Source organism: Zerene cesonia, chromosome Z (genome assembly GCF_012273895.1).
Source record: "Zerene cesonia ecotype Mississippi chromosome Z, Zerene_cesonia_1.1, whole genome shotgun sequence".
In the NCBI taxonomy this organism is placed as follows: Eukaryota; Metazoa; Arthropoda; class Insecta; order Lepidoptera; family Pieridae; genus Zerene; species Zerene cesonia.
This window is the reverse complement of record NC_052122.1, coordinates 7,454,295-7,480,976: the sequence shown is the minus strand read 5'-3', so window position 1 is coordinate 7,480,976 and position 26,682 is coordinate 7,454,295. Positions and strand designations below refer to the sequence as shown.

Sequence of the window (26,682 nt, the reverse complement as noted above, 5' to 3'; positions counted from 1 at the left end):
TTTTTTTTAAGCAATATAAACTGTTTCGAATGACGTGGAGTTACGTGGTTAATGTACTTGGTCTAGTCATCGTATATCGCTTTACGTAAAAAAAGAGTAAAAAATAGAGTTCAAAATGAGTGGTTGTGCAGGTTTTGTTTTTATCTTGCAAGAGGTTAACATTATTAGTTTGTTTGTTACGATTTAATTCGGATACTACTAAACCGATAAGAAAATTTATAGAACTACATCTTTACTCAGTACAATTATTTTTAACAATAAAGTAAACCGCCTTCCAATAGTCAAATCTAAATGAGACCACACAGAAGACACCAGCCTTAATATAAAAGAAGAACCATCAAAATCGATTCACCCAGACCTAAGATCTGAGGTAAGAAACATAAAAAAGAAATGGCCAGTTGATTTATATTTCGTTATTTTTCATGAAAATGTAAAAGATAGCTGTGGTAATATTTTATGCTTTCAAAATTAAAAAAATATATATAATAAAGTACAATATTTCAAATGAATTATATCAGACCTAAATATTTTGTTTTTTTTTGGCACCACAGTTTGTAGTAGCATATACTCTTTATTATATGCTGGCAAGATAATAAATAATAAAACAACATCTTTATTTTGCCAAAACACTATGTCTTACATCACTATGTAAATTGCCTCTTAAACCAAAAAAAATCTGCATATTAAGGGCCAACGTCAAGACAGAACGAGACACACGGCCTCAGTTGTTGCTATCCTTCTCGACTCGGATGAAAACCATGCATCTGAAAATCTTTTACGGCCATTGCAATGTTCTCCCGCCGTTGTAAAATAAAATATGTGCAGACCTAACAGATTGATTGATACATTGCTTATATGACAGACTATGGCGAACAAAAAGTATATAGAATGTAATGTATACTAATATTATTAAGCTGTCGATTTAGCTTGTTTGGTTGAATGCGCTAATCTCAGGAACTACTTTTAATAGTAAAAAAATCTTTCACTATTGATAACCCTTTTATCGAAGCCGGGACGAACCGCTAGTGTATTATAAGGCAGTTGTGTAGACATTTTTAGAAATTTATTTTTTATTGTTAGGTAATGACGTGATCCTCAATCACTCACACTCAAATGATGTTTATGGCAAGTTGACGATACTTGGACTTTTTAGAAACTTATCGATTAGGCCGATCTCCAGGATGACAATATTCAAAAGTCAAATATAACAGTCAGGAAAAAGTAATTTTTCTTGAAGTAGGATGAGAACTCACCTTTAGGTTTTTTACACCTTTTACACACTCTATAACCCAAAGAGTAGTTTAATATCGAAAAAACGTCGTAATGTTTAATGAAAAATTCTGCGTATTCTAAGAAAAATCATTCAACGAACAAGAAACTAAACATAAACTGAAAAAAAAAACATGTTTTGACACGAGATCATTACTTTAAAAATTAGGCAAAAATTACGATATGAGGGGAATATCAGGCAAAAAAATAACAAAATAATAAAATATAGTTACATTGATTATTGACATTCTGTAATATGGTGTCAAATAGTGACATCAGATATGTCACATGAGGTTTGAAATTCTAACTTTGAATTGACATGAATGATGGATGAGAAATGGGGATTGTAATTTCAGAATTCAGATTTGAGATTTGAGTTTGTGTTTTTAAATTTTACTTTTTATCGTATGCGGTGAATTGTGATAATTGGTTGTGATTATTGAAGTTTTATATGAAAGAAAATACCATTAAACGCTACAATTACATTCTTATTTACAATCACTGTAAGAAAGAACTTTCTTTAACTTATCAAGCAATTATAACAATTAAATTTTAAAAAGTGAATGTTTTTCATCCAACACATACTAATATACTACCTGTCTACCTACATATTCATTTTTCATTTATATTATGTTTATAATGTGCAATTTCAATAAAATGTTATGCAATATTTTACCATTAACTTTGAAATAATAAATAACCTTGAAGATTACACAACTTCGAGCTTCGTATATACTTTATTTATTAAATATTAACCCATAATTTTTCTGTACATTTCATTTAACTTTCAGGGTTATAATGTCACATATTAACGACTTCATAGGTGTAGTGAGGGGTCTTCGTCAAGTTGTGGAGGCTAGTATTAAATTACAACAAGAGAGCACTAGACTAATATGGAATAACTCGAGCTTTAAACCGCTTATCCAAAATTGTCCTTCTAACACCTTTACAAACAAGGCATTACCTGAAACGCCTAAGGATGTGCTTGAAAGAGCTATGGTTGTGGTACATGGTCTTAGGCAGTATGCTCTAATGCATGTACCCAATTTCAATACCAAGGTGGAAAAACAGACAATGGATGCACAACTGCAAGATGAGATTGAACAGCTAAATAAAGAATTTGACAAAACATTTGAAAGTTTAAAAAAGTCACAGGCACAATCTAATGCCTCTGTGTCCATATCTTCCAATGAAATTGTTGTGCCTTTGGAAAAGTTGAAATTCCAAGCAGAGAGACTTAAAGTGAATCCTATTGTAACTCCTAAGGTATTAGAACATGTATCAGATCCAGTAGAAAAAGTAACAGCAATTAATATTGAGCAGAGTAAATCATCACCAGCAGCTAAGCCAATTGTAAAGAAGAAGTTAAAAGTATCAGTAGGTATTTATACTATTTCATAGCTTACAAATACTTGAAAAGTGGGCATAAAGACGCTAGCCGTTATTGACTAAAGTAACCATAGAAAATTTTACAATTCTCAAACAAATGCATTGTATATTAAAGTAAGGATTTGAAATTTTATCTGAATAATTTTTTAATTAAATTATAATATTAATGTAACCATTTAACATATTTGTATTTGTACAGAAAAAACACAGATTTGTTATTACATTTTCGTAATTGTTTCTTTCACAGTTGAGTGCAAGTTCCAAACCAAGAGTAGTCCCATCATCACGTATTGGCAGAATGATTTCGTTTGGTTCATTAGCCGCCGGCTTGGGAGTTGGAACAGTGGCACAGTATGCCAGGAATACCCTACAGTCTGTGACAGGGAAACCAGATGATACAAGCAATGCATTCCTTTCACCAGCCAATGCTGAAAGGATAGTAGACACACTTTGTAAAGTGAGAGGCAAGTAATATATATAAAATTTCACTGCAATTGTATTGGCTAATAGATAGATGGTCAAAGCTTAAACTTACAGGCTAATTACCAAAAAAGTATTTTTTTCTTGTTATTATCAATATGTATGACATAATGTTTCTTGTTTATAGAAAAAAACAAAGGACCTTATTTAATGAGTTTAATATTTTCTCCAAACTTCATCCTACCTTATATTTGTTTAAATTTCTCTTTTGTTACTTTAGATATGATTTTTGCTTGTTTCACATAAAATACATATTTAAGCAAAATACAAATGTTGTGCGTCTCTTATACGAGTGTCTGCTATAACATAGCAAATGAACCTAAACAAAATATTCTACCTTTACCATATGTATTTCAACAGGTGCTGCCCTGAAATTGGGCCAACTCTTAAGCATACAAGATGACTCAATGATACCATCGGACTTGCAGCGAATATTTGAGCGTGTGCGTCAGTCAGCTGACTTCATGCCCACATGGCAAGTGGAAAAAGTGATGACCTCACAGCTCGGTCCTGATTGGCGAAGCCGGGTACAATATTTTGAAGAAAAGCCATTTGCTGCTGCATCAATAGGTTTGTTGAGAAGACAATCACTATTCATTTATTGTAATTATAGCATTAATATTACAACTGTTCCATTCAATAGTGAGTAATAATGTAAAATTGTTTGTTACCTTGAATGTCCACACAGAAAATATTTTCAGCCTATGTATAACATTCTGCAGAATAATTCACATAAATCTTGAATATACCTAAAATCAGGACCACCAGTCTTCCATCTTTACTATCTGTTTATATCGAGCTTCAAATAAAGTACACTAATGGATTCTCTAACTGACAGTATTGATTAAGATTTATTTAATTAGGGCAAGTGCACTTAGCGGTGCTACACAGCGGGCAAGAAGTGGCTATGAAAGTGCAGTATCCGGGAGTTGCAAAGGGAATTAATAGTGACATTGACAATCTTGTTGGTGTTCTTAAGGTACAGACTGGCTTTTATACATTATAAATATTTTAAAACAATTATATTTCACTATATACTTTTTATGGTATTTATTTATTTTATTTCACAGCATATATACTCATTACATAATACACACAAGGCTTTTTATTTGAAATGAAGTTTTGAAAAATAAATTTCATTTTAAATAAATACATTAAGAATTCTAAGACTGTGCATAAAGTTAATTAGTTAGTGAACTATTGTTATACACCATTAGCTATTTCTTTTTTTTTTTGTAAGACTTCAATGTAATTACATACAGGTCTAAAATTAAGATTTGTGTAAAAGCTTCTTTTCCTATCCTTTATAAAATTTTAAATGTGTGTGTTTGTGTGAAATTTGTGTGAAATGTCACAAATGATGCGATTTAATTTTATGGAATGTTTTTTTAAAATGAGAAGATAAATTTAACATACTTATTGCTATATACATATTTTAATTGCTGTAAGAAATACATATAAATAAATCTGGCCCTCCCTTCTCTCCATTACTCCGGGGTTTGGTATTTTAATCTAATAACTGTCCCTGATTTCTAAAAAATTCTCTGTTGTCCATTCTTAATTCTTTGTATTCACACCTAAAATTTTAAATACTCTAAAATTGAAATGTCGTTTAGAGCTAAATATATATAGTTGTATTTTTACACAAGTACACATAAGTTAAACATAAGATTTTTTGCAGGTATGGAATGTATTCCCGAAGGGCATGTTTATTGACAATATTGTAGAGGTTGCTAAAAAGGAATTGGCTTGGGAAGTGGATTACATTCGAGAGGCGGAATGTACTAGAAAGTTCAAGAAACTTCTAGCACCCTTCCCGGAGTATTACGTTCCTGAAGTTATTGGTAAGATTTTGAGTTTTTTTTTAATTAAGTCGCCTTGTGAAGCAATTAAGGTGCAAGAATAATAAAGTATTTAAAATGTTGGTTATGTTTATGTAAAAAGGATATTTTTATTTCAATATTCAAGACATAGACATACTTGAAAGTGTTTCTTTCCAAATTGCCTTAATATTTGTTATATATTATAAAATGTTATTGGTGATACATAATTCGTATGTTATTGAAAAAACTAATATTTAAAAGTAGGTGAACTGAATACAGAGAATTCCTCAATTTTTTTTACATAATAGACGACTTATGCGCGCCTGAAGTGATGACCACAGAGTTAATAGAAGGCCAGCCCATAGACAAGCTGTTCGATGCTGATGAAGAAACGAGATACGACATCGCTTATAAAATCATGCAGCTTTGCTTGCGCGAAATGTTTGTGTTGCGTTGCATGCAGACGGATCCCAATTGGGCGAACTTCTTTTATAACACTAATACCAAACAGGTAAGATATAGTTTAAAAACGTAAAGGGTGTTTTTTGCAAGTGATGATACAATATTTATTTGTTAGGAATTTTATTTTTCTGCATTGTCTATGTCAAGTCGACGTACGTATGTGTCGACGAACGAATATTATATACCATATAAATCTTAAAAATCTTTGAGATTTTTTTAATAAAAATTGGCATCTAATTCAAGTAGGATGTGAGTGAGTGAATGAATGACTGAATGGGGATTTTCAATAATATTTCAAGCTTTTTTGAATTGAAACGTGTGAGAATTTTATTTTCATGAAATAGTTTATTAATTTTTTAGTCTGATTGTAATGAAATGGTAGTAAATAGTGAATTTCGTAACAATGCCTTCACTAACTTTATAGTATATGTATATCATATTTTAGGTGGTTTTATTGGACTTCGGAGCGACGCGTGAATACTCGAAGGAGTTTATGGATCAATACATTGAGATTATAAACGCAGCATCAGAAGGTGACCGTGACGCTATACTGCACATGTCGCGGGACATGAAAATCTTAACTGGCTATGAGTCAAAGGTGGGTTACCCTAATTTTGTTTTACTGCTATTAGTATATTTTTGAAAAGTAAGTAGTTTATTAAGTAGTAAGTAGTTTTGTTGGTTTGTGCCTTGATTGTGATGTGCTGTAATATAATTCAATCTATATCGTATCGTAATCGAGTCCATACTCCATAGGACTCGATTCTTTCTTACTTTAAATGGACAGATTTAATTCAAACTTACACATAACAAGTGTCGGTGAATTTGTATAGTGCTAGTCATTTGCCATAATTACAGTTATCTTTTTTATTTATTATTTTATTTTATTTATATTATGGAATCGCCAGGACTAAATTAATTACTTAGCAAGTGAGCCAATATGGTTGATTCTATCATTGAAACGCGTTTGATTAGTATTTCTAAACTATTGGTTTTTAATCACAAATAAGCGAAATCTAAAAAAATAAATTAAATATAATAGGCAAACTTACAAAACATATATTTCCATTTAACCAAATATTCTTATAATTACCTTTAGTTAAATCTCTCATTCTAATATAATGTTTCATATATCAGCTTATGGAAGAAACTCACATCGACACAGTGATGATAATGGGGGAAGTGTTCACCAGAGAGGGCTCGCAGGGCTTCGACTTCGGCTCGCAGAGCACCACGAAGCGGATACAATCCCTCGTGCCGACGATACTCACGCACAGACTTTGCCCGCCACCAGAAGAAATATATTCGTTGCATCGTAAACTCTCTGGCGTTTTCCTACTCTGTTCTAAATTAAAAGTCAAAATGAATTGCCGGGAAATGTTCCAAGATATATACAGGCAATATAAAAGCGACGGCTTCCATTGATTGATGATAAAGTTTAGCACAAAAATCGACGAAATAGTCACTGGAATATGTTTGCTTTCACGGTGGATTTTTGAATCGAACAAATCGAACAAATATAACAAATATAATTTAGACAAGTTATCGTAAATGCGTGCTTATTAATTATAGACAACTTACCAATAGTTTTTTTTAGAAAGTTAATAACTTAAAGATTGAAGGTTTCTAGAAACATTGTTTTTGAAACCTTGCGCTATACTAGATTATAACATAATTACGCATTTCTTTTACTAATAAATTTGTCTGGACGATCCAGGTGTAAAAAAATGAAATTTGAATTTAATATTAATCATGCTACCTCACATATTGTATTTATTTATATGTTCTTATAGAGGGTTGTTTATAAGTATTAACATTATTAATGAAATACGATACAATTACAAATATTTTGTCATTTTTCTATGTAGATTATAGGCTAAAAGTAAATGTGTTGTAGATTAATGTTGAATTATTAACAAAATAAAAATGTTGTGTGAATAACGATTTTTATTAGCCATTCTTTATTTCTTTTGTTTTATAGCAAGAACTTAGGAGCCATACTGACTGATTGAAGTTATATATAAATTATATGAAGTTCTTAGGAGCTAGTAAGTTCAGACTCGTGAGCAAATAATACTACTCAAAATATTGTATATCACTAGACAATTTGGCATTGGGTTCATAAGTTTCAGTAAGTAAACCGGTGTCGAGCATTCTTTCAATCAAGGCTTAATTTTAATATATATATTACATGTCACATTGTCTGTTCGAAATGGACTCCTAAACCTCTCAGCCGATTTTATTAAAATTTGCACACTGTGTGCAGTTTGATCGAAGTTAAAAGATCTCTTAGTTAATATTATTTCAATTACGATAAATGACTACCCGGGTGGAGCCGGAGCGTACAGTTTGTATTAAAATGTATAAGTTATAAGCCTATTAGGTTATTTGTTATTAAATCTGAAAAGAGCAATCACGTCATCTATTTTAATCATGGAAACTTTCATCTTATATTTATTTTTGTTTATTTTTCTACTGTTTTAAAATTTAAAAGATATTCTATTAAAAATCGGGAAATTTGACTTTACTTCTTGTCAAATATATAGACTCCACCAGTTTTCCCGCGGCTGCGTGGTCAAAGTTTTACCCCACTTATATCGTTCCCGTGAGATTTCCAGAATAAAACCTATCCTATGTCCTGTCTCGGACCTCAAACTATGTCTGTACCAAGGATCAGTGGTTTAAGACAACTTAAGAAGCGACAGATGGACCGAGTTATTTTTGCATTTATAATAAAGTTTTATTGAAATATAATATTGAAATAAAACACGAATAATGAGTGCGCATTTTCTGTATATAATTATAATTCCGCAGAATGTCGTTGGCCAGCACTCAGGCTAGTATGATCTAAATATTAATTGGTTCTTCTAAAGAAAAGCAACACTTAGACACAGTAAACAGTAAACGCTAAGAATATTGCAACATATGTATCACGAACATTTATTTAGTGTAATTTATCTGACAAATATCTGTATATTAACAATGATAGTGTACAGAGTGCTACAGTCCTTCAAGATGTTTCAGTGTGAATTTAGCTTCGTATAAAACTGGTTATCGATAAATCTGATACTGAATTTCCTTTAATATAACATCAACATCTATCATAAATTTTGTCACCAACCAACTTAATTAGGGTATATTTTTTTATATTACGTGGAAAACATAAAGCTATTACTTGACTTACCCTATAAGTATGTTTTTTAATTAGTATGCCGTTAATTTGACCACTTATATATTGTATTTATTACGTTTGTTGGTTTACAAAACCTACAATGCTGTATAGAACAGTGATTTGTATAGGCGAGTACCACCGTCCTGTAGGCAGATTACATCTGATTCCAAGTAAGTACACGATTAACAGTGAATACATTATAATGTGCGAATTAAAAATTATACATATTAATATTATGTTATATTTGACACTGTTCTAATACTCTACAGAAAGTTGGTACGTTTTAATAACTAACATTAAAATTTGACTAATTTTAACACATTGAATCTAAGTAACAACTAACAAACAACTACATTCATAAAACTGCAAACATTGATTTGTTAAATATGTTTATATCGTTGTAAGGATGTTACATAAATATTTAATATAAATATCGTCATCAACAAATTGTTGTTATAGGTATATATATATCGGTATCGACGTTGCCAGATGTCCCGATTTTCAAATCAAAATTAAATGTCCCGCGCGGGAAAGGCTCCTGCTGCTTTTCGGGGTTTAACTTGACTGTGTGTTGCTGAGGAAGTGTGGCTGGGATGCACAGATAATTAGTAGACTGGCCATGCGAACTGTGTGTTGATTAATTTGAAACAGTCGAATGGGAGAAATAAGCGCTTCATAAATGTTATGAAAGCAGAATTACGAAAAAGGCGATTTCGGCAAAACAATCCCGCTTCGTCCACACAATTTTTCAAAATTACAACTTATAAAAATATCTGGCAACGCTAGGTACGCTAAGGTATTAATTGCTCATTATATTTATTTAAAAAGCTGATATTTGACCGAAAATTCGTAGATAAATAATATACTCCTTAGTACGAGTTTAATTATTAACTAAGATACTTAGGCGCCATGTGAAAGTATTAATTATGTGGAATATCGTAAAAATGTGTAAAGACAAAATAGTCCTTCTAGTAACCAAGGGACTTATTAGCCTGCATGAGTGCTGCATCATCATAAAATGTCCTGTACCATAAACCATTTACCTAATAAGGTTAACCGTGGTCGTAAGACTGTTATCTGTTTTAAAGTTTAACAAAATTTAATGGATATTATAATCAACGATGTTTACCTATAGCTAAATATAATGATACATAAAAAGAGAAAGTATGAAAGATGATAAAAACGAGAAGGTAGTAACACCCTGTATCATTCTAACTTTTTCGCCCAAGACGTCTCAAATCAATAGGTCTGTTGTACCTAATTATGGGAGTACCAAACGACAAAAGCAGAAAGCTATTCAGTTTCAAATGTATTTAATTTGAATAAGTAGCCAGACCTGTTTACATTTTATGTTTTGAGACGTCAAAAGACAGTTAACGCTAAACGCACATGTTGGTCTTGGAGTACGTAAATGAAATTTAATAATTTTCTAAAATTTAGTTTTACTGAGTAACGCAAGAATTTATTTCACTTATTATGCGTACATACGCACGTATCTGTCATGGTTGGCATTTAATTTTCATTAACTGAACTAAAATCATAGGTACCTTATCTTAATCATCAAGTTATTCATGTAGTACAAGACGGAAACTAACGACAAATTAAACTAATGAGTAATCGGGCTATTTTGTAAATAAATTCTAACATATTGTTCTATTTCTAACTTAATCACTAAAATAATAAAAAAATATACATAAACATTCTAAAAGTATACCTTAAAATGACTCAACATATTTTTAATACTGTTATCGATTTACCAACATTGTTAGATATCCAAACAAAACATTATGACCAACATGTATTTGTCCTACTCGTAATACTAATCAAGGGTCTAAATTGTGTTACAGCAAAATTTTACTAGTTACGAAGTAGTTAGATACATAATATTATATAATTTTATCAACTAAGTATATACACATCTCTACATATCACGACCGCTTCCCACTCCATCAAAAATGCAAATTTAAAGCTGTTAAGAGCCTTATAGAAATTCTTATAGTAATCATCTTTTATAGTCAACATGAACAGGTTTCCCTAATATAAATTATAGCAATTTAATACAAAATTTAAAAAAGGGTTCTAAGGCTTACGGTTCTGGTCAGGTACTATTGACTAAAATATTTATTTGTCGAACTATGTTTCATTCGAATCGATCAATGGCTTTGGAATTATTACCCCAAAAACTGTTCAATTGAAAACATTTGTGAGTAATTTTTAAAGTATACATTTTCAATGGTGGATTGTATAAAGATATTCAATCCACATTTTTTAAATACTCACATAATTAAAGGCGGATTTTCATAAAGTTAAAACACTTTGTTATTATTATAATTGGTATTATACATTATCAATTAACTAATCGCAACTTTCGCAATCTGCCAAATAACAACGTTAAACAATAACCTTTATAATATAATTGTATGAATTTAATTGAACTGGACAATAATTAAAATAAAAGGTACCGAATGCAAATAAATCGTTACCTAATGGTGAACCAAACTGTGTATGATCTTAAATAGATAAAGTTAGGCCAAGTTAGAAGGTATTATTGCGGACAGATGCAGGGTCGTGCGTCTCAGTGCGTCACTGTATGGGTAATCTTTTTATTTCATTCGGTACTGTGTATATAATAACGTGAGAAACGGTCTTATTGTGTAGACGATCAGAAGCAGTCTGTTTTTACAGTAAATATTGCAATTAGTATCTATAGTTAGATGTCAATAAATATCAGTCAACGTCGTCGCCTGCGGATAGAGTCCGATCGTCTACAGCGATTGCGACAGACGCTGCGTTCACTAAAACGCGTAGAAAACGTATTACAAAGTTTTGAATATTGTTAAAATAGCGATCATTTAAGTTAAGCATTAGATTCTTTGAGATCAGTGAGCCTCGCTAGTTGCGCCGGTTCCAGCTCGTCGGGGATGGAGGCGCGACCGGCGCGGGGCGCGGAGGGCGGGGATTGGGGAGCGGTCGGGGGTCCAGAGGCCACGGATGCACCAGTCGATTCGCCTTCGGACGCCGTTGAGCTCGAGGCAGGATGCGGAGCGGAGTCGGCATGGCCTTCATCAGTTTCACGCAAGCACACGGCGGTCTGTTCAGAAAGAGAAGATTCTTCGTCATCGTTCTCTTCCTGGCGTTCAGGCTCCTCAGGCTGTTGCTCTGGTTGGTCTGGCTCCGGCTCCGTAGGTGGAAATGGTTGGTCGGGCTCCTCTACCATAGGGGTGGCGGCAGTGATTACTATTTGAGCCACGCCCAGGCCGCAATCTTCGGCGGGTAGTTCAACTTTTGGCGGCGGCGGCTTCGATTGCGGGGCGGGGGGTATCTCCTCTTCCTAGTATCAAAACACTTTTTAATTATTCTTATTTCCTATAAAGACCTTTATAACCGCAAAGGATCAGTGTATTTACTGGTATATGCGCCCTTGCTATAGCGTTGTTATAGAAACATTTTATTCCTTTTACTTCAAAAAGAGGAATTAGAAGCTATTTTTTTATAATAATCATTAAGATACTATTTTACTCATTTTTTTTTAACTGTACAGCTATTATTTGTTTCTACATCCAACACATCATGCTTTAATAGTAAAGCAACATGCTTGTGATGAGATGAATAACTATCTACTGTTACTTAAAGCTACTAATTAATACTGTATATTCTACATACATTTATATATACAAACTCTTTGTTGATAGACAATTTATAACTACAGTGTTCGTCAAACCTACTCAATTTATATTTGATAGAATAATTACAATATATAATATATATTTCAAGATAGACGAAGGAATATAATTCTTGTAAAATTTAGTTTATGCACACATAAATGTCAATAAAAAATTAGTTGTGTGATAGATAGTTTATCTACCTATCCATCAAATTTATTGTCATTTATGTATACTTTTTTAGCATTTACATTTTTTATACATAGCACGTCAGGAATAACATTATATAAACACTGAAGCAAAGAAAAAGCATTGTGATCGCGGCATAAAGCACACCACATTATAATCATTATAGTATTTAAATAATATTTTTGAAACATAAAGTCAAACCTCGTCTTCAATATTTTCACCCAGAACCTCATCGACTGAAGCATGGAAAAAATATGGGAAATTAACAAAACAAAGTTTAGAATAACATACAAATTTATTAAGAAATATACGCAGTTGAATGCATCACCATCTGTTGAATATTCTATTCTCCACTAATCTAACAGAAATTCTAATTAAGTTGAATTCCCTAGTAAATTAATCTCCCTATAAAATCCTATAGATAGATTTTGAAACAAAACTTCAAACAATTTTTTACTTCATGTACATACCGTTTATGTCAATTAAGGACTTCAATAATCATTTAAAATGTACAAAGTACAAAATACAAAGTAGAAAATTTAATAGAATATTGGATTTGACACAATAATTGCGCCTTTACCTATTGGCGATTATTGCATATTGTAATCGTTTAAACCATAGGTAATAGCAGAAGAAATAGTAGGACGTCAGAACAAATTGTCCAATTATGTACCTAGCAATTGTCTTCAATGGCAATTTATAACTTTGTAAAATAGGAGTTTAAAATAACTAGTCCGTCATTTTGATGGAGGACTCGCAACATGCAAATTTCCTTTAATATTTAAAATGCAAACCACGCTTATGTCATTTTATATCTCATCAATATTATATCGATTGAAAAATTGTATGGGTCATGTAGGGATTCTTGGTTATTTTAACTATCGAAATAGGATTCTGGAATTCCTACTCATATAACGGATTTTATATTATTTCTTGACATCACTTACCGATTATAGCAGGAGCGACAGCTTGCTGGGGCGAAAATTGTGTGTCGTACTGCTCATGCTGATTCCTACTTAGTTCTAGATTAAAGCTGAAATCTGGTTGACTGTCCATAGAGTCGCCCATGCCTGCTGGTGGCGGTGGTGGTGGATCAGCAGGAGGCGCAGCACTTTTTACATTGTTGTTTTCATTCACGACCTCTAGCAGCGTCCAAGAAGGGCAAATGTTTCAGCAAGCAGTTTCCATGGTTACTTTCGTAGTAAGTGTGAATGTCATATATAAGTTCAGTGCCATTTTTTTGAACGAATTATAGGCATATGTCCACTTCTCTAGCTTGTTGTATTTTTGTCCTAAGTATGTTATTGACAAATATATAGGTAAGTAGTGACGATGCCACACACTTAGCCATTTGTTAAAGTTATTTGTCTTGATCCTTAATGTAAATAGAAGTTTTAAAAGTATTTATTGGACTTGGAGCAAGTGTAGAAGGTAAGAAAAAGCAAAAGAAAGGAAATAAGGGTATAATGTAGAATTCATAATTCTAAAGCGCGTTGTCCGATAACTAACCTATGCATATTTTTGTCAAACAAAGAAAATCTGTTGTTTTCTATCTGCGTAATTGCATATTTAATATGACAATTATTTCTATGTAATAATCGTGCAAATTACGAATATCATGCAATTACAGCGAATACGAATGGACTTGTGATTTGTAGCGCCGATTGTCCTACCGAAATCTATCGAATATCTTTAAACGTGCCATCCATTATTTAAAACAAATCATGCCAATTGGGAATAAAAACCACAACCCCAACCCAATCAGCCAAGAAGCTATCTATGGCGTGAGATACGGCACAATGTGTTGCCACTATGATTGTACGAAACAATACAGAAATATACAATACTGCGCTGCAAGACACCGACATAATTTGTCACTCGTACGTGGACAATCGAAAATGTTTTGAATTAAGTCTTTGGAAGAAAAAGAACCAAGGAAAAAGTTGTCAAAGTACGAGGGACGAGTGCAAGAATAAAACAGAAGAAAGTACAGTGAAATTTTGAACGCTTACGGTCGTCATTAAAGCCACCACCTGGGGATCCAGGAGGAGAAGAAAATACTGGGGGGGCAGAATCCGGCGGAGTCCAGTCTTCGTCCGCACCGCTTAATGGTTCTCCATTCTAGAAATATGTTTTCAATTTACAAAATTATATCTGCGTCCACAGATAAAATTAATGTCAATTAAGTAAAAAAAAAGCATTACTTCATCACATTCCTCGACTATCAAAGATGGGAAGTTTCCTATAACGCCATTAACTTCACCACGCCACCATCCATCGTCAACACCATGTGCATCGCGAGAAACGATACGGATAATCTGAAAGAATAACATATCGTTTGGAGTTGAACAAAATGTTACACACTATTTTTTATTTGAAATTAGCGTACCTGTCCTTCTTCAAGATTGAGTTCATCTGAAGCTTCGGCATCATAATCATAAAGCGCAAAGCAATAACCGAGAGTTGGTAGCGATAATTCCTTAGCTTGAACAGGTTTCTGTTGTTGTTCAATCTTTTGTTCTTCAGGCTTTGCGGCTGGTGCTGAAATTACAGATATTTGGTCTGGAGATTGTACTACGTCAGCATCTTCACCTTCTACTGTGTAGTCCACAGAGGAGAAAGATATCTGTGTTACCAGACCCGGAGCGCTTGAAGCCTGAAAATATACATAGTTAAAATGGAAAAATACGCAGATATTTGAAAGGAACCATAACCAGGATTTGAAATTGAAAGTGTCTTACTTGTTCTCTATCAATATCCAAATAGTTGTGTGGAACGTAGCCCTCCTCACCACGATAGTTACGAGCGCGAAGCCAACCATCTCCATCACCTTCTCCAACGACTTCTAATTGCTCATTTTCAATGATTGATAATTCATCTGGATTTTGGGCCTATAAAACAATTGAATAATTTACACGTTAAGAATCCGATAAATAATAATTTTAAATTATGATTGTCTATGTCTCTTGTGATAGCGTACCGTGTATGAGTACAAAGCAGTACATTTGTAAAGAGGGGCCGCTGGTGGCTCGATCGTCTCAGCTGGAGGTGCTGTTGTATCAGGCTCCGGCTCACCCCAGTTGACTTGAGTTGGATCATCCCAGCCGACTGTGAGTTGTTCTATACGCATACGATCTTCTTCTAATTCCGCTGTAAAAGAATCAAATATTATTATAAGAAACTAGCACACCAACCTATAATATATATATGAATATTACCATCTTCATCGTCCTCATGTTCGTCTTCATGTTGAGAACCAGAAGTGGTTCGTTGATGTCCAGACGTAGTCGCGACAGCTGAAGTTGTGGCAGCTTCACCTTCAGTGTTATCGCTATCGTAAAATGAATCTGAACTGGGTTGGTCCTATGAATAATAAAATCAATTTATTATTATATAATTACACAAAAATACCAAATAATCTAGTTAAATCTTAATAATAAGAACAGTAAGACATTAAATTGCAAGTTTATATTTATCACTTACAGCTGCACCAGAAGCATCGGTTCTGACGCTGACGAGACTGCTGCTTCGGGGCAATGTTTCTTGAACAGCCAACAAATCAACTTCCTTTAGCCATTCATCGACAGGAGCACCTCCTGTTCGGAGGCACTCTAATCTAGCCTCGTATTTAGCCTTAGATGTTTCTGAGCGTCGTATGTTTGTGCGAAGTTCATCCATTCGGACCTCTAACTCTGGACCATTTGGGTCATTCGGATCAACCTTAAAGTTGTGTTATAATGAATACCATGTTCAAAATATGTTGTATTATTTATATGTTGTAATATTTGTTACCAACCTTTTGTCCAGCATCTCTCATAGCTTGATACAAATGCAATTTTCTTGTAGCATCTCTTACAAGGGCTGTTTCTCGTACCACTCTAGTAGCCCAACGACGAGCTTCTTGAGCCAAAGTTTGTGCAACGGTTTCATGCTCCATTGTAACCGTATCAATAGGATCATTGTCGCAGGGTTCAAACTCATACTACAAAATTAAATGTCTTTTATATAGTTGTAATAATGTGGTAATCAACATTATTACCTATATAATGTTGTAATCAGTTATTAAATTATATAACAAAAAGATTAATTCTTTGAGCAAAGTATTCAATGAAAATGTAAGCCGATAAAATCATTTGATATAAGTGTTTGTCTCCGTCACCATAGCATTAAATTACATAATTGTGATACTAATTATACGAACAGGGAACTTAATTTAGCTGTCATATATTTCAGAATAGATCATTAATTATTCAAAATAACATGGATGCATGCATACCTGAATGTGTTGTTTCAAAACTGGATAGTACAAATAAAGGCATTGTAAATTGTACTCCCTGGTGAGTTGTTGTGCTTGATCCCGTATTTTCCCGAAAGAATGTTGAGTGGCTGAGCAGGTAAGCAGCTCTGTACGACCCATTAAGGTCAGAAAATCTGATACCTTCTCGTATACGGCAGCTTCCATGCTTTGCATGCATGATTGCAGTTCCACCAAAAAATAACGATTCTGTGAAACGATTCTTCTATACATTTGTGAAAAATGGTGTTTTGCTTGTCAATTAATTTTTATTATTGTGTCTAAAACTGAATATGGAAATTCATAACATGCTCAATTAAACTCCACAACTTAACAACTTTAGGAGCAAGTTTAGGACAGAAGTGCAGTTAACGGTAAACTTTCAAGGTTGCGTATGCATATTCGCATTTTTATATTCACAGTCTGTGAACGGTTTAAAACTAATGTAATTTGAATAAGGATGATATAGGTTCATTTTAAATCCGAAGTAATTTCAAGAAGCGAAAGATTTTCATTAAAACATTGAATTGAGTAGACCAGTATTCAATAGCAAACAAACTTTAAACTACAAGGCCGAAATCGAAGGATTTGATTTAGATGTTAAATTTTAAAAGAAAACATAGGTGGTGATTGCACTTTTTACGAAGAATGATACAAATATATGAAATACACGATACACATATGAAAATAAATCAATGCTGGTAATTCTTTGTGTACAATAATCATTCACGAAAATAAACACATAATCACGAAATTACCTGATGAGCGTTGGCTGCAGCAATGCTCAAAAGATAATCATTCCTTGCGCCCGTTGATTTTTCCTCAAGTTGGTCCCGCCGTGAAGAGACTTTTGCACTGTTTTTTTGCAACGATGTTATGGATTGAAAGAAAGATCCCTTTTTCTTTTTCAGCCTAAAATTGTTTTAGATTCATGATGATTTGTAGTGTGAAAAATGAATACCTTTTTTTTCATTATAGACATATTTCTACATTGAATCTATTTTTATAAGGTCTATAAACTTGGAGATAACAAACATAAAGTCAAATGTTTTAATACTTACTTTTCCTCTATGTCTTTAGCTTTATCTCTCACATCGTGAGCTGTGTGTTCCTCATCAAAGTAAAGCTTTTTGGTTTTATCTACATCCAGAACAGTGAGCTGAAGTTCTTTGTGGGCTTGTGCCAACAAATCTGTGCTCTATCAATCAATAAGTTGCACGATTAATTAAAAAAAAATTTACATCTTTACTGCTAATTTACTTACGACTGTTTGAATTTCTTTATGGATGATTGATCGTATACTGTCTATGAAAGGCACATAATATATATATTTTTTATTAAAAACATTATTGTTTTCATTTTCTAAGTTATTTTTTGTAGTTTTTTATAAGTATATCTTATGTAGGAATTCTCATTACTAAGTAGTAATGAGAATTCCTACATAAGACATGCCATGCCATGCCATGACAAAAGGATTCAATGAAATTTGTTTAATATCTCATAGTCTCATGTCTGAAGTAGCTCGCAATCTATTAATTGCAATTATGATTATTTTCCTATATACTTTGGTTAAAGCGGGCATTTTATAACTAAACGAAAGTGTTAACAATTTAAAATGTTATCTTGCCTACTCAAAATACGAAGCATTTGTAATTATATTTAATATTGGCATAACCGCATCTGTTAATGTATCTGCTAATGAAGTTTTCCAAGCTAATGGAAACTCCATTAATAATGAATTATTTACGATACCCCATGCCGTGATTGACATTACCAATAATAGGAGTCTTCAGTCCTCACCCCATTTAATAATTGAAACATTATGTAGTTTACAGCCATGTCTATTGAAGTTGTTACATAAATAATTCGAATGGCAACTCCAAACTTTCCCGACTCGATAGACACGTAACATCTATTTTGGTCATAAAAGTTTCAGTCTTAATTTAAAATAGAACTTTATAAATATTATTAGATTTGTCAAAAAATGTAAAATATTTAAAAATTTAACTTTTATCTACTACTATTCACTAGCTAACCAACTAACGGTCCGCCCCAGCTTCGTCCGTGGTACATATACCTATAGCCTATAGCCTTTCTCAATAAATGGGCAATCTAACACTGAAATAATTTTTCAATTGGGACCAGTAGTTCCGGAGATTAGTGCGTTGAAAGAAACAAAAAAAACTAACAATGTGTCGTTGCGGAATAAACAAAAACATCTCTAGTAGGTAAATTTTCATCCCGCAGTGCTATAAACATTTCTTATGAAATATAAATATTGTTTGTGTTTTAATTATTATTGTTGAATCCGTAAAAAAAAATATTTGTAATTGTTGCTCTATAGAATTAAATACACCAACATGCAATATCAAACATAGTAAATTAGTTGGCTTTTCTTACCTTTTTAGCAACATTCATCTTATGCTGGCGTAACACTTTTGCTTCATCGGCGATTTGTTGTTGAAAAACCTCTACCGCGGCAAGGCGGGCGCGAGCTAGCTTCTCGTTTTCTTCCAAAACAGTTCGCCAGACATTCCACATATTCCTAGTATTTGATAATAATACATAATTATGAGTCAAACTATATCCAAAAATTGTATTTAACAGAATCAATATTTTCAGATATATAATATTAATGAAATCTATTTTTTAATACTTAATCCTATTCCAGCCTTTTACCTAACTAGGCAAACATTAAACAAAATTAAGGTTAAACAATTTCTTTAACATGATTAAAAAATGCCGAGAACAATAAAGTACTTATGTATTATTTTGGTATTAAAAGTTAATGAAGAATTGAAATATAACCTCTTCCCAGGAACCTAGTACGAAAGCTACAATTAAAACTTTCCTTTTAAAGTTAATCAAAACTTAACTTGATAATAATTATCTCTCATCTATTGTGTACATAGCACAATAATAAAGCATATTCATCGTATCGTATTCAATGAAATAACTGATTTTTTTATAAACAGGTAACAAAAAATAGCTAAGCGTATCAACGGATTTTAATAACGAACCTAGATTATTACGATGTGGTTTAAAATTCTAACTTGCTTGCAAATATGACCTACTTCACTTTACCCATCTACCGTGCTTACATCATTTTACAAAAAAAAATATCTGAGTAGGTATTTGCAGATGGAAACAAAAAAAACTACGCACATGGTGCCTGAGATTTATTATGAATCTAAAGAAACAATTTAACAGAAAATATTGAGATTGTTGAAAATGTGCAATAAATAGCAGGTCTAGATATTTTGCATATACCGAAATGACATTTCATCCTATTGTCTTTGTTTATTTGCGGAAGGTATTTGGAATAAAGTAGACTGGGACTGTGTGTAGGGTTTTGGTATTTGGCTATATCTACGGAGCTTTCGTCAATATGAGATTTCTAGGGACGTCCAGAATCAAAGATGTAGATTTGGTTGTACCTATAGTGTAACTTTTTGAGAAAAAATACATACGAATTTACTGAAAGTATGCTATCGATGGAGGAGTAACTTATATTTAAATTGCCGTTCGTCTCATCTTCCCTTGGTACATATATAGCCTACACTACATAGAGATCATGTAGATATCCAAAGGTGAAAGAATGTTTGAAATTGGGGCAATGGTTGAAATTACTATTTCAAACAAACAAGCTCCAAGCTAACTGCTCTAACTGTCAACTTCAGCTTTATATTATTATTAAAGAAGTGTAGATGAAGGGTCTATATAAGGAACTAAGGTTTGTTAACTATTTTTCTATAATTGATAGTATTAATTAAGGCATTGAATTGGCTAGTGGACTATTGTGTAGTCTGGCTGAACGAGAACAATGAAACACAATGAAAGCTACATTAAACGATAGGTTTATGTATGCGACTAAACGTATAGATATCCTGAATGTGTCTAACAGGAAAATGTCATTTCAATTATCGTTTTACTTGAAATGTACCTATTTTTCACTATATGTTTAACTGTTATAAGTTTGTTTTCAAAATTTTATGCACACGTAATAAATCTGTACTAGTGTAAATACTGTAAATGGAAAATGCAAAAAAAAAAATCATTATGTTCAACTTCTAGTTCTATTACACCTATAATATAAAAATTTATTTTTGAACATAAATGGAACCCTATTCGAAACGACTCAAAAGCGAAAAATAAATTAATATAATTACTATAAGCGCAACCCACTCATCTACTAGAAGTCGATGCCAACCAAGCCAAGTGGGCAGTAGATAGATATGCAGTAAGTTTATCGTACACTACCGATATATATAAGGACTAACAAGTCTAATAAGTCAGAGAGGGATACTTTTTCTTTGATAAAACATCTTAATATATCTGTTTGACATTTTCCTTTAGATTAAAATAATTTTTTGGTTTTACATATACATTGCTATAGCAAAAGGAAGTCTCTTCAGGGAGTGCTTATGTTTGATACATTTTTCAGACGATAACACCAGACCACATTACATTAATAATACGTATCCACTGCTAAATTTGCAACAACGCTGACAGTAATGCGCCGAAGTTGTTTGGGGAATTTATTTAATGGAATTCTATTTTTGTCTCCATCAAATATTCTCAACTAGGATTATTTCGCGATAGAGTTTTTATATTTAAGTATAGACATATTTTAGACACGAGATAATGTTCGTAGTTCGACCCCAGGAACAAACCAGATAAATAACAATTTAGTTTAATGGAATACAATGTTGCCCAAGCTAAATTTACACTTCAAGTGGGATGTGATAGACTGTTGAACACGATTATTTTAAGTGAATGATTTTAGATCGGATATATACGTAAACAAGTCAACGCTGTGTTCCATGACAGATGATACGTCGGACCGTGTTAGCCCACGCGATCGTGAATGCATTTCGCTTGCTCCTCAATATACCAAAGCTGTTCATAAAATTTCAAAAATAGAATATTCCACGTTCTCGATGGACTCCTAAAAATCTATCGATAGCCTGCAATACAGTTCGCAAAAAGATGTAATTTTCGAAATATATTTAAGTGTATGTTCCTAATAAAAAATTCATGCTCATTTTTTAAATTTTACGAAAAGTATTTCTATAAGTTCTACCCAGCCCATCGTGAAGAATAGAGTAGCGCTCAATGAAAGAATATAATTAGATGTTCCTTTCAATCTTTCACACATTTTTATTGCACGGAATGAAGTATTTTTATTTACAATTAATTTCATTGAGCTAACCCAAATAAACCGATGAACATTAGTTTGCTCTCTCTATCTTTTCAAATGAACAAAAACTTATCCAAAAAAAAGCGAAAAAGGTTATGGAAAAATAATAATAAATAATAGAACTATATGTTTTATTTATTATTAATTATAATTTAATTGTTCTTACGTCATTTTAAACAATGTTACTAGAAAAGATAACTATGTTATAAATTTTTACTAACTCTATTGTGAATATAATACTTACCATTTTTCTTCAGCTCCATCAACTTTAATATCAGGTATATTCGGTATCTTCTTGTTCAGGTATGCAGAAGATATTTTCAATAGAGCCTAGGAATGAAACATTGAATATTTTGACATCAATTGAAATATTGCAAGTGACTGAAGTCCTTCTTTCTCATACATTATAGGATTTTGCGATATGTGGAAATAGAATAAAACAAACTGTGTATATGCCAATCTGTATGGAATTCCTATGTTTTGGCTTGTTACGACTTTTGCGAATTCGAGTAGTGCATTTTTAATTACTGTTCTGAATCGATGCGCTTGAAATTTATTGTTAATGTGTTAAGTGAAGTCCCGAGTACGTAGTGGGGTATGGGGCAGGTGATATACATCCGTTTCACTGATCGTTTTTTTGGACAACTAAATGATCAGCCTTCATATTTATGTTGTGAGTCCCCACTGGGATAAGAGCCCAGGAGGCGGTCAGTTAATGTGTTATATTATTAATATTGTGGAGGAATGAAGGTGGAATTAGTCCAACGTAAAAGAGACGTACCTTGACCAGTCTACACGACCGAATGGAAATCGAATGTCGAAAAGTTCTATATAATATGCTAAATATTGAAAATATTTTCTTGCACAATTCAGAACAATGAGTAGCTGGATTATGTTACGTTAAACTTTAGATCATAGGTCGATTATAGTGTATTTGTATATAGACCTACCGACTGCAAGGAACCCCACATATGTCTAGCGGAGTCAAATCGCATGGTCTTGGTGGATAATTTACATAATGATTTGTCCTCCTCAATTTTTCACGTCTAGTGAGAAAACAAACAACCATTCTTATCTAAGGTGATAAACTTGAGAGATTTAATTTGGTATCCACAAAATATTTGTCATTAGTTGAAGTCTGTGAATTTGGGAATCATTTGCTTTAGATTCTACTAACTACCATGAACCGAGGCGATGGCCGCAGCATTCTTATATATAATGTGGTTGTTACGTTTCTTTATCGTTCAAATGTTGGCGGTTTATTGAAACTGTCTTCTCACAAGAGGCCACTAAACGTTATAGAGACGCATTAGATGGGGAACCACACTCGTTAATGTTAAATAGGCAACAGTAAATTTCATGATATAATTTTATCATTTGTGCGTGCTATTTGTTCGTGTCAACATGGATTGTAATTTGGCATACATAACTTAATAATAAAATATATTTTTAACAAGTCTTCAAAACAAAAATACAGTCACAGGCCGCTACAATCAACCCGCGCTTGTTAAAAAACCCTAAGTTATATAGTAACACAAATTCATTCAAAGAAACCTAGAAATGAATCCATTATTAGAGCACATAAATAGACATTTTTAAAAAAATGAGGTTAAGTAGTAACAATTATGTATTAAAAAATTAAAATAAGATTAAACAAGACACAACGTAAAATCCAGTATTTTTATTACATACTGAGCATTAATAAAGATAATGCTTAAGTTATACTTGCTTTGATCAAGAAAATGGAAATCCATTGGAAGGTATTTGTAGAACCTCTACGAGCTTTGTAGCGATTCTATATGCGTCTGAAATATTATCCTTTTCAATACATTTCAAGATTAAACATGTAATACGATGTTTTCCATCTGAGTATTCTTTTCTCCGGCATGTTGTGTATGTGTGATGAAATATTAACATTGGTTAATGTTAAAATTTCATTTATAAATTGTAAGCCGGTCGAACCTCCTTCTTCTATTATTCTGCTGCGGCCGCTCACGAAAATGTATCATTATTTTCGAATGTATCGTGTCGTATATAACTGTACACTTAGAATTTGTTTTTAATTACTCACCTCCGAATATGATTTTTCTATGGCCGACCGCTTGATGGTGTAGGTGCGGAGATCTTCAAGCAAATCGCACTCATGTTGGTTCTTAGCGTGAAGTTTCGCGATTTGTTCAGAGTGCAGATTTTTCAGAAACTTCGTGTAGTTACTCTGAGGACAATAAAGCAGGTAAGTACAAATAAATTAAATTTCTGGTCCTTAATTAAGACAACTTTTACCCTTTGGGTTTGCTAAAAATAAAAAATAAAGCTGTATGATCGATGATCGATTTAACACGTACAGCTTTTTCTGCCATAGGGCTAGTTTGAAATTACCCCTTTTGTAAAAGAAGTGATAATTAAATAAAACGCGTTAAATTTAGGTAGTGCAGTTAGTATAAAAATGCACTTGTCATTTAAGCTAATACAATTGTCATATTCTTGCCTATCTTTTTAGACTTCAGAAGTATTAAAATGTCACAATATAGTTATATAGAGTACGAAAGAGTAAAACAAATGCTCTGAGATAATGAATGACCACTGCTCTGAAAGTCAACGCAAAAAATTAAAAAACAACAATAGAAAACAAGCTAAGGCGGTGAAAAATCTGCTATAAAATGAAAAAAAATACAAGATGCGCTTCCAAAACATTAACAAAGGTGAAATAAAACAACGTATTGTATCGAAATCTTATAATAAGCTCGACCTTGTTTTGAAAAGGTTGATTCACTTAATAATAATGCAAATCTTAACTTATAAGGCTTTTAAAATAATCACCTTGTTTATTTATTTTCAAATATTCAGTGTTTAAGTATTATTTATTACATAATTTATTTTACAAAATAGACAAGTATTTTTTAAATAATCTCTGTTGATTTGTTTTAAACCACATATTTGTGTATCTACTTTTTCTAGTGAGCTTTGCATCAGGTTTAAATAAATAGGCTAAATATTCAAGAGATTACATCCATTATAAAATATTCTATTGAAATAAGTATGACATCATCTCTTATATTCGTTTTGCCAATTTTGTTTCATAATATGATTTGAACGTAAAATTTATTTAATATATTATATGATATATAATAAATGTTTCCCAACATTTCATTTATAACATTTTAACGTGATTTTTTTTTTCTTATTTTAATACGAATGTCTAAGTAAAATGTAATGTCTAACCACGTATTACATTTATTCGAATCTTATTGATTTATCATATGGCTAAAGTTAATATAATAAGTATTTTAATTGTATAATGTTTATTAAATAAAACAGACAAAAATAAATATTGTTTATTTGGAACATGTGCTTTCGATGTTTGTAATCACATATAAATTACCACCGTAAAATTTTGTTACAAGTACTTTGTACCAATCATTTCGACATATTAAAATTAATAATGTTTTTTTCTATTAAATACAATAATCATTTTATATATTAAATATTAAATAAGGATGCAAATATTTATGTAAAATTATTTATACGCGATACTCATTTTCACTATTCCCTTAATGTTGATTGTTTTTGTGGCTATGCATTGCAAATACTAATTAAGCGGTAAAATGTCATTTATTTGTATTTACCTATTGCCAAGAAATACCTAGATTGTATACCTACAAGGGGTCAAGTTTATTTGCCATTGATAATAAATAACCAAAATTGAGTCGTCACACCATTTTCATTTATAAAACTTTTTCATTAATTTCATTTAGATATGTGTTTTCAAGTTCTTATCTCCACCTTGCAGTTAAAAATTTGTTGTAGGTGAAATACTATTGAAAAACAAAATGGATTTAACATAGACGAAGCTCTATTTTCGTCAGTAAGAAATTTTTATAAAAGCTAATTCGAGTACAAAAATATTATTCAAATAAATGTTTATTTTATATCTGTTATTAGTTAAATATTGGAAACGTTTAAACATATCACTACATATAAGAAGTAAGCTTGAATGATGGTATGATGCTACCTCCTCAAATGCTTCCATTATTAAACTAAAGGATGTGCAAATTATTCAATCATGCATCGCAACAATCTCATTGTAACATAGAACATTTTAAAGTTAAAACACAATCGAATTCTGTTTCATGTTACATAATTGATAAACAGGGTCCAAAAACTGGATATATGTGTGTGCTAGTGATATTTCACTGCCGATGCCAAGAAACGGCAGCAGTCGGCATACGGATGATGTGCTAAATTATGTGAGGCAGCCGCGATCTTGAAGGCAGTCATTGTCGTATCCGTGAACTTAACATCGATGGCTTACCTTTCTCGGCGGGGGTTGCATGGCGAGGCGGTTCGCCGCGACGGCTGCCGAAGGGTATCAACGCGAAGTTCCACGGATCGATGGCAACACACGCAAGCGTGACCGTGCTCTGCCGCTTTTGCTCGTCGCCTGCCCGAGGCAGACTTTACGCATGCGTACCCTATACTCTTATCACCATAGATTGTTTGAGCCCACAGAGTAGACAGTATTCTCAAGATTCTGGTGGCAATGATTATTTTTGAGAAGTATGACCTTATATCGTGAATATGTTAATTGACCGGGAAGTTTTAAAAACAATTTTCTATGTGCGTTTTGCAGAATATAAGAGTCAAATAATTATGTTTATTACAATCCCAACCCGGCCTTGCCTTCGATTCTGTTAATATAGTTGTTGAATAATAAGTTGCCTGTTTCAAAACATTTGTCATTT

At 32.4% G+C, this 26,682-nt stretch overlaps 2 protein-coding genes across 7 annotated transcripts; one reads left to right on the top strand and one right to left on the bottom strand.

Moving 5' to 3' along the window:
* The first annotated feature begins 1,572 nt into the window (after positions 1–1,572).
* On the top strand, positions 1,573–7,361 carry LOC119835759 (atypical kinase COQ8B, mitochondrial). 5 transcript variants are annotated; one of them, XM_038360743.1, is made up of 9 exons: positions 1,573–1,674; positions 2,061–2,646; positions 2,906–3,122; positions 3,499–3,708; positions 4,002–4,117; positions 4,820–4,982; positions 5,270–5,472; positions 5,869–6,021; positions 6,561–7,361. In XM_038360743.1, exons 2-9 carry the CDS (start codon positions 2,068–2,070, stop codon positions 6,846–6,848), a joined length of 1,929 nt encoding a protein of 642 aa, XP_038216671.1. In that variant the 5' UTR covers positions 1,573–1,674; positions 2,061–2,067; the 3' UTR covers positions 6,849–7,361. The 5 variants fall into 5 exon arrangements, with proteins under 5 accessions (XP_038216671.1, XP_038216673.1, XP_038216670.1 ...); XM_038360745.1 differs by having other exon boundaries at positions 1,579–1,772; positions 2,329–2,646; XM_038360742.1 differs by having other exon boundaries at positions 1,579–1,772.
* Positions 7,362–8,199: 838 nt separating this feature from the next.
* Positions 8,200–26,388, bottom strand: LOC119835843 (protein nervous wreck). Of its 2 annotated transcripts, XM_038360878.1 has the most exons (18): positions 26,253–26,388; positions 24,012–24,155; positions 22,185–22,270; positions 19,141–19,285; positions 17,802–17,938; positions 17,499–17,652; positions 16,723–16,950; positions 16,243–16,428; positions 15,930–16,166; positions 15,665–15,809; positions 15,427–15,596; positions 15,188–15,337; positions 14,836–15,102; positions 14,651–14,764; positions 14,459–14,567; positions 13,394–13,588; positions 12,648–12,682; positions 8,200–11,926 (listed from the first exon to the last, which is right to left on the bottom strand). In XM_038360878.1, exons 1-18 carry the CDS (start codon positions 26,271–26,273, stop codon positions 11,453–11,455), a joined length of 2,997 nt encoding a protein of 998 aa, XP_038216806.1. In that variant the 5' UTR covers positions 26,274–26,388; the 3' UTR covers positions 8,200–11,452. The 2 variants fall into 2 exon arrangements, with proteins under 2 accessions (XP_038216806.1, XP_038216807.1); XM_038360879.1 differs by lacking the exon at positions 12,648–12,682 and having other exon boundaries at positions 11,731–11,926.
* Positions 26,389–26,682: the final 294 nt, after the last annotated feature.

Bases quoted from the DNA above. Each gene is read 5' to 3' on its own strand.
- LOC119835759 (XM_038360743.1), top strand. From the start codon at position 2,068: ATGTCACATATTAACGACTTCATAGGTGTAGTGAGGGGTCTTCGTCAA. The intron at 3,709-4,001 runs GTTTGTTGAGAA...TTATTTAATTAG, and splicing joins ATTTGCTGCTGCATCAATAG to GGCAAGTGCACTTAGCGGTG. The intron at 5,473-5,868 runs GTAAGATATAGT...ATCATATTTTAG, and splicing joins ATAACACTAATACCAAACAG to GTGGTTTTATTGGACTTCGG.
- LOC119835843 (XM_038360878.1), bottom strand. From the start codon at position 26,273: ATGCAACCCCCGCCGAGAAAG. The intron at 16,429-16,722 runs GTATGCATGCAT...TTAATTTTGTAG, and splicing joins TTTTGAAACAACACATTCAG to TATGAGTTTGAACCCTGCGA. The intron at 13,589-14,458 runs GTAAGCGTTCAA...GGACGCTGCTAG, and splicing joins TGGTGGCTTTAATGACGACC to AGGTCGTGAATGAAAACAAC.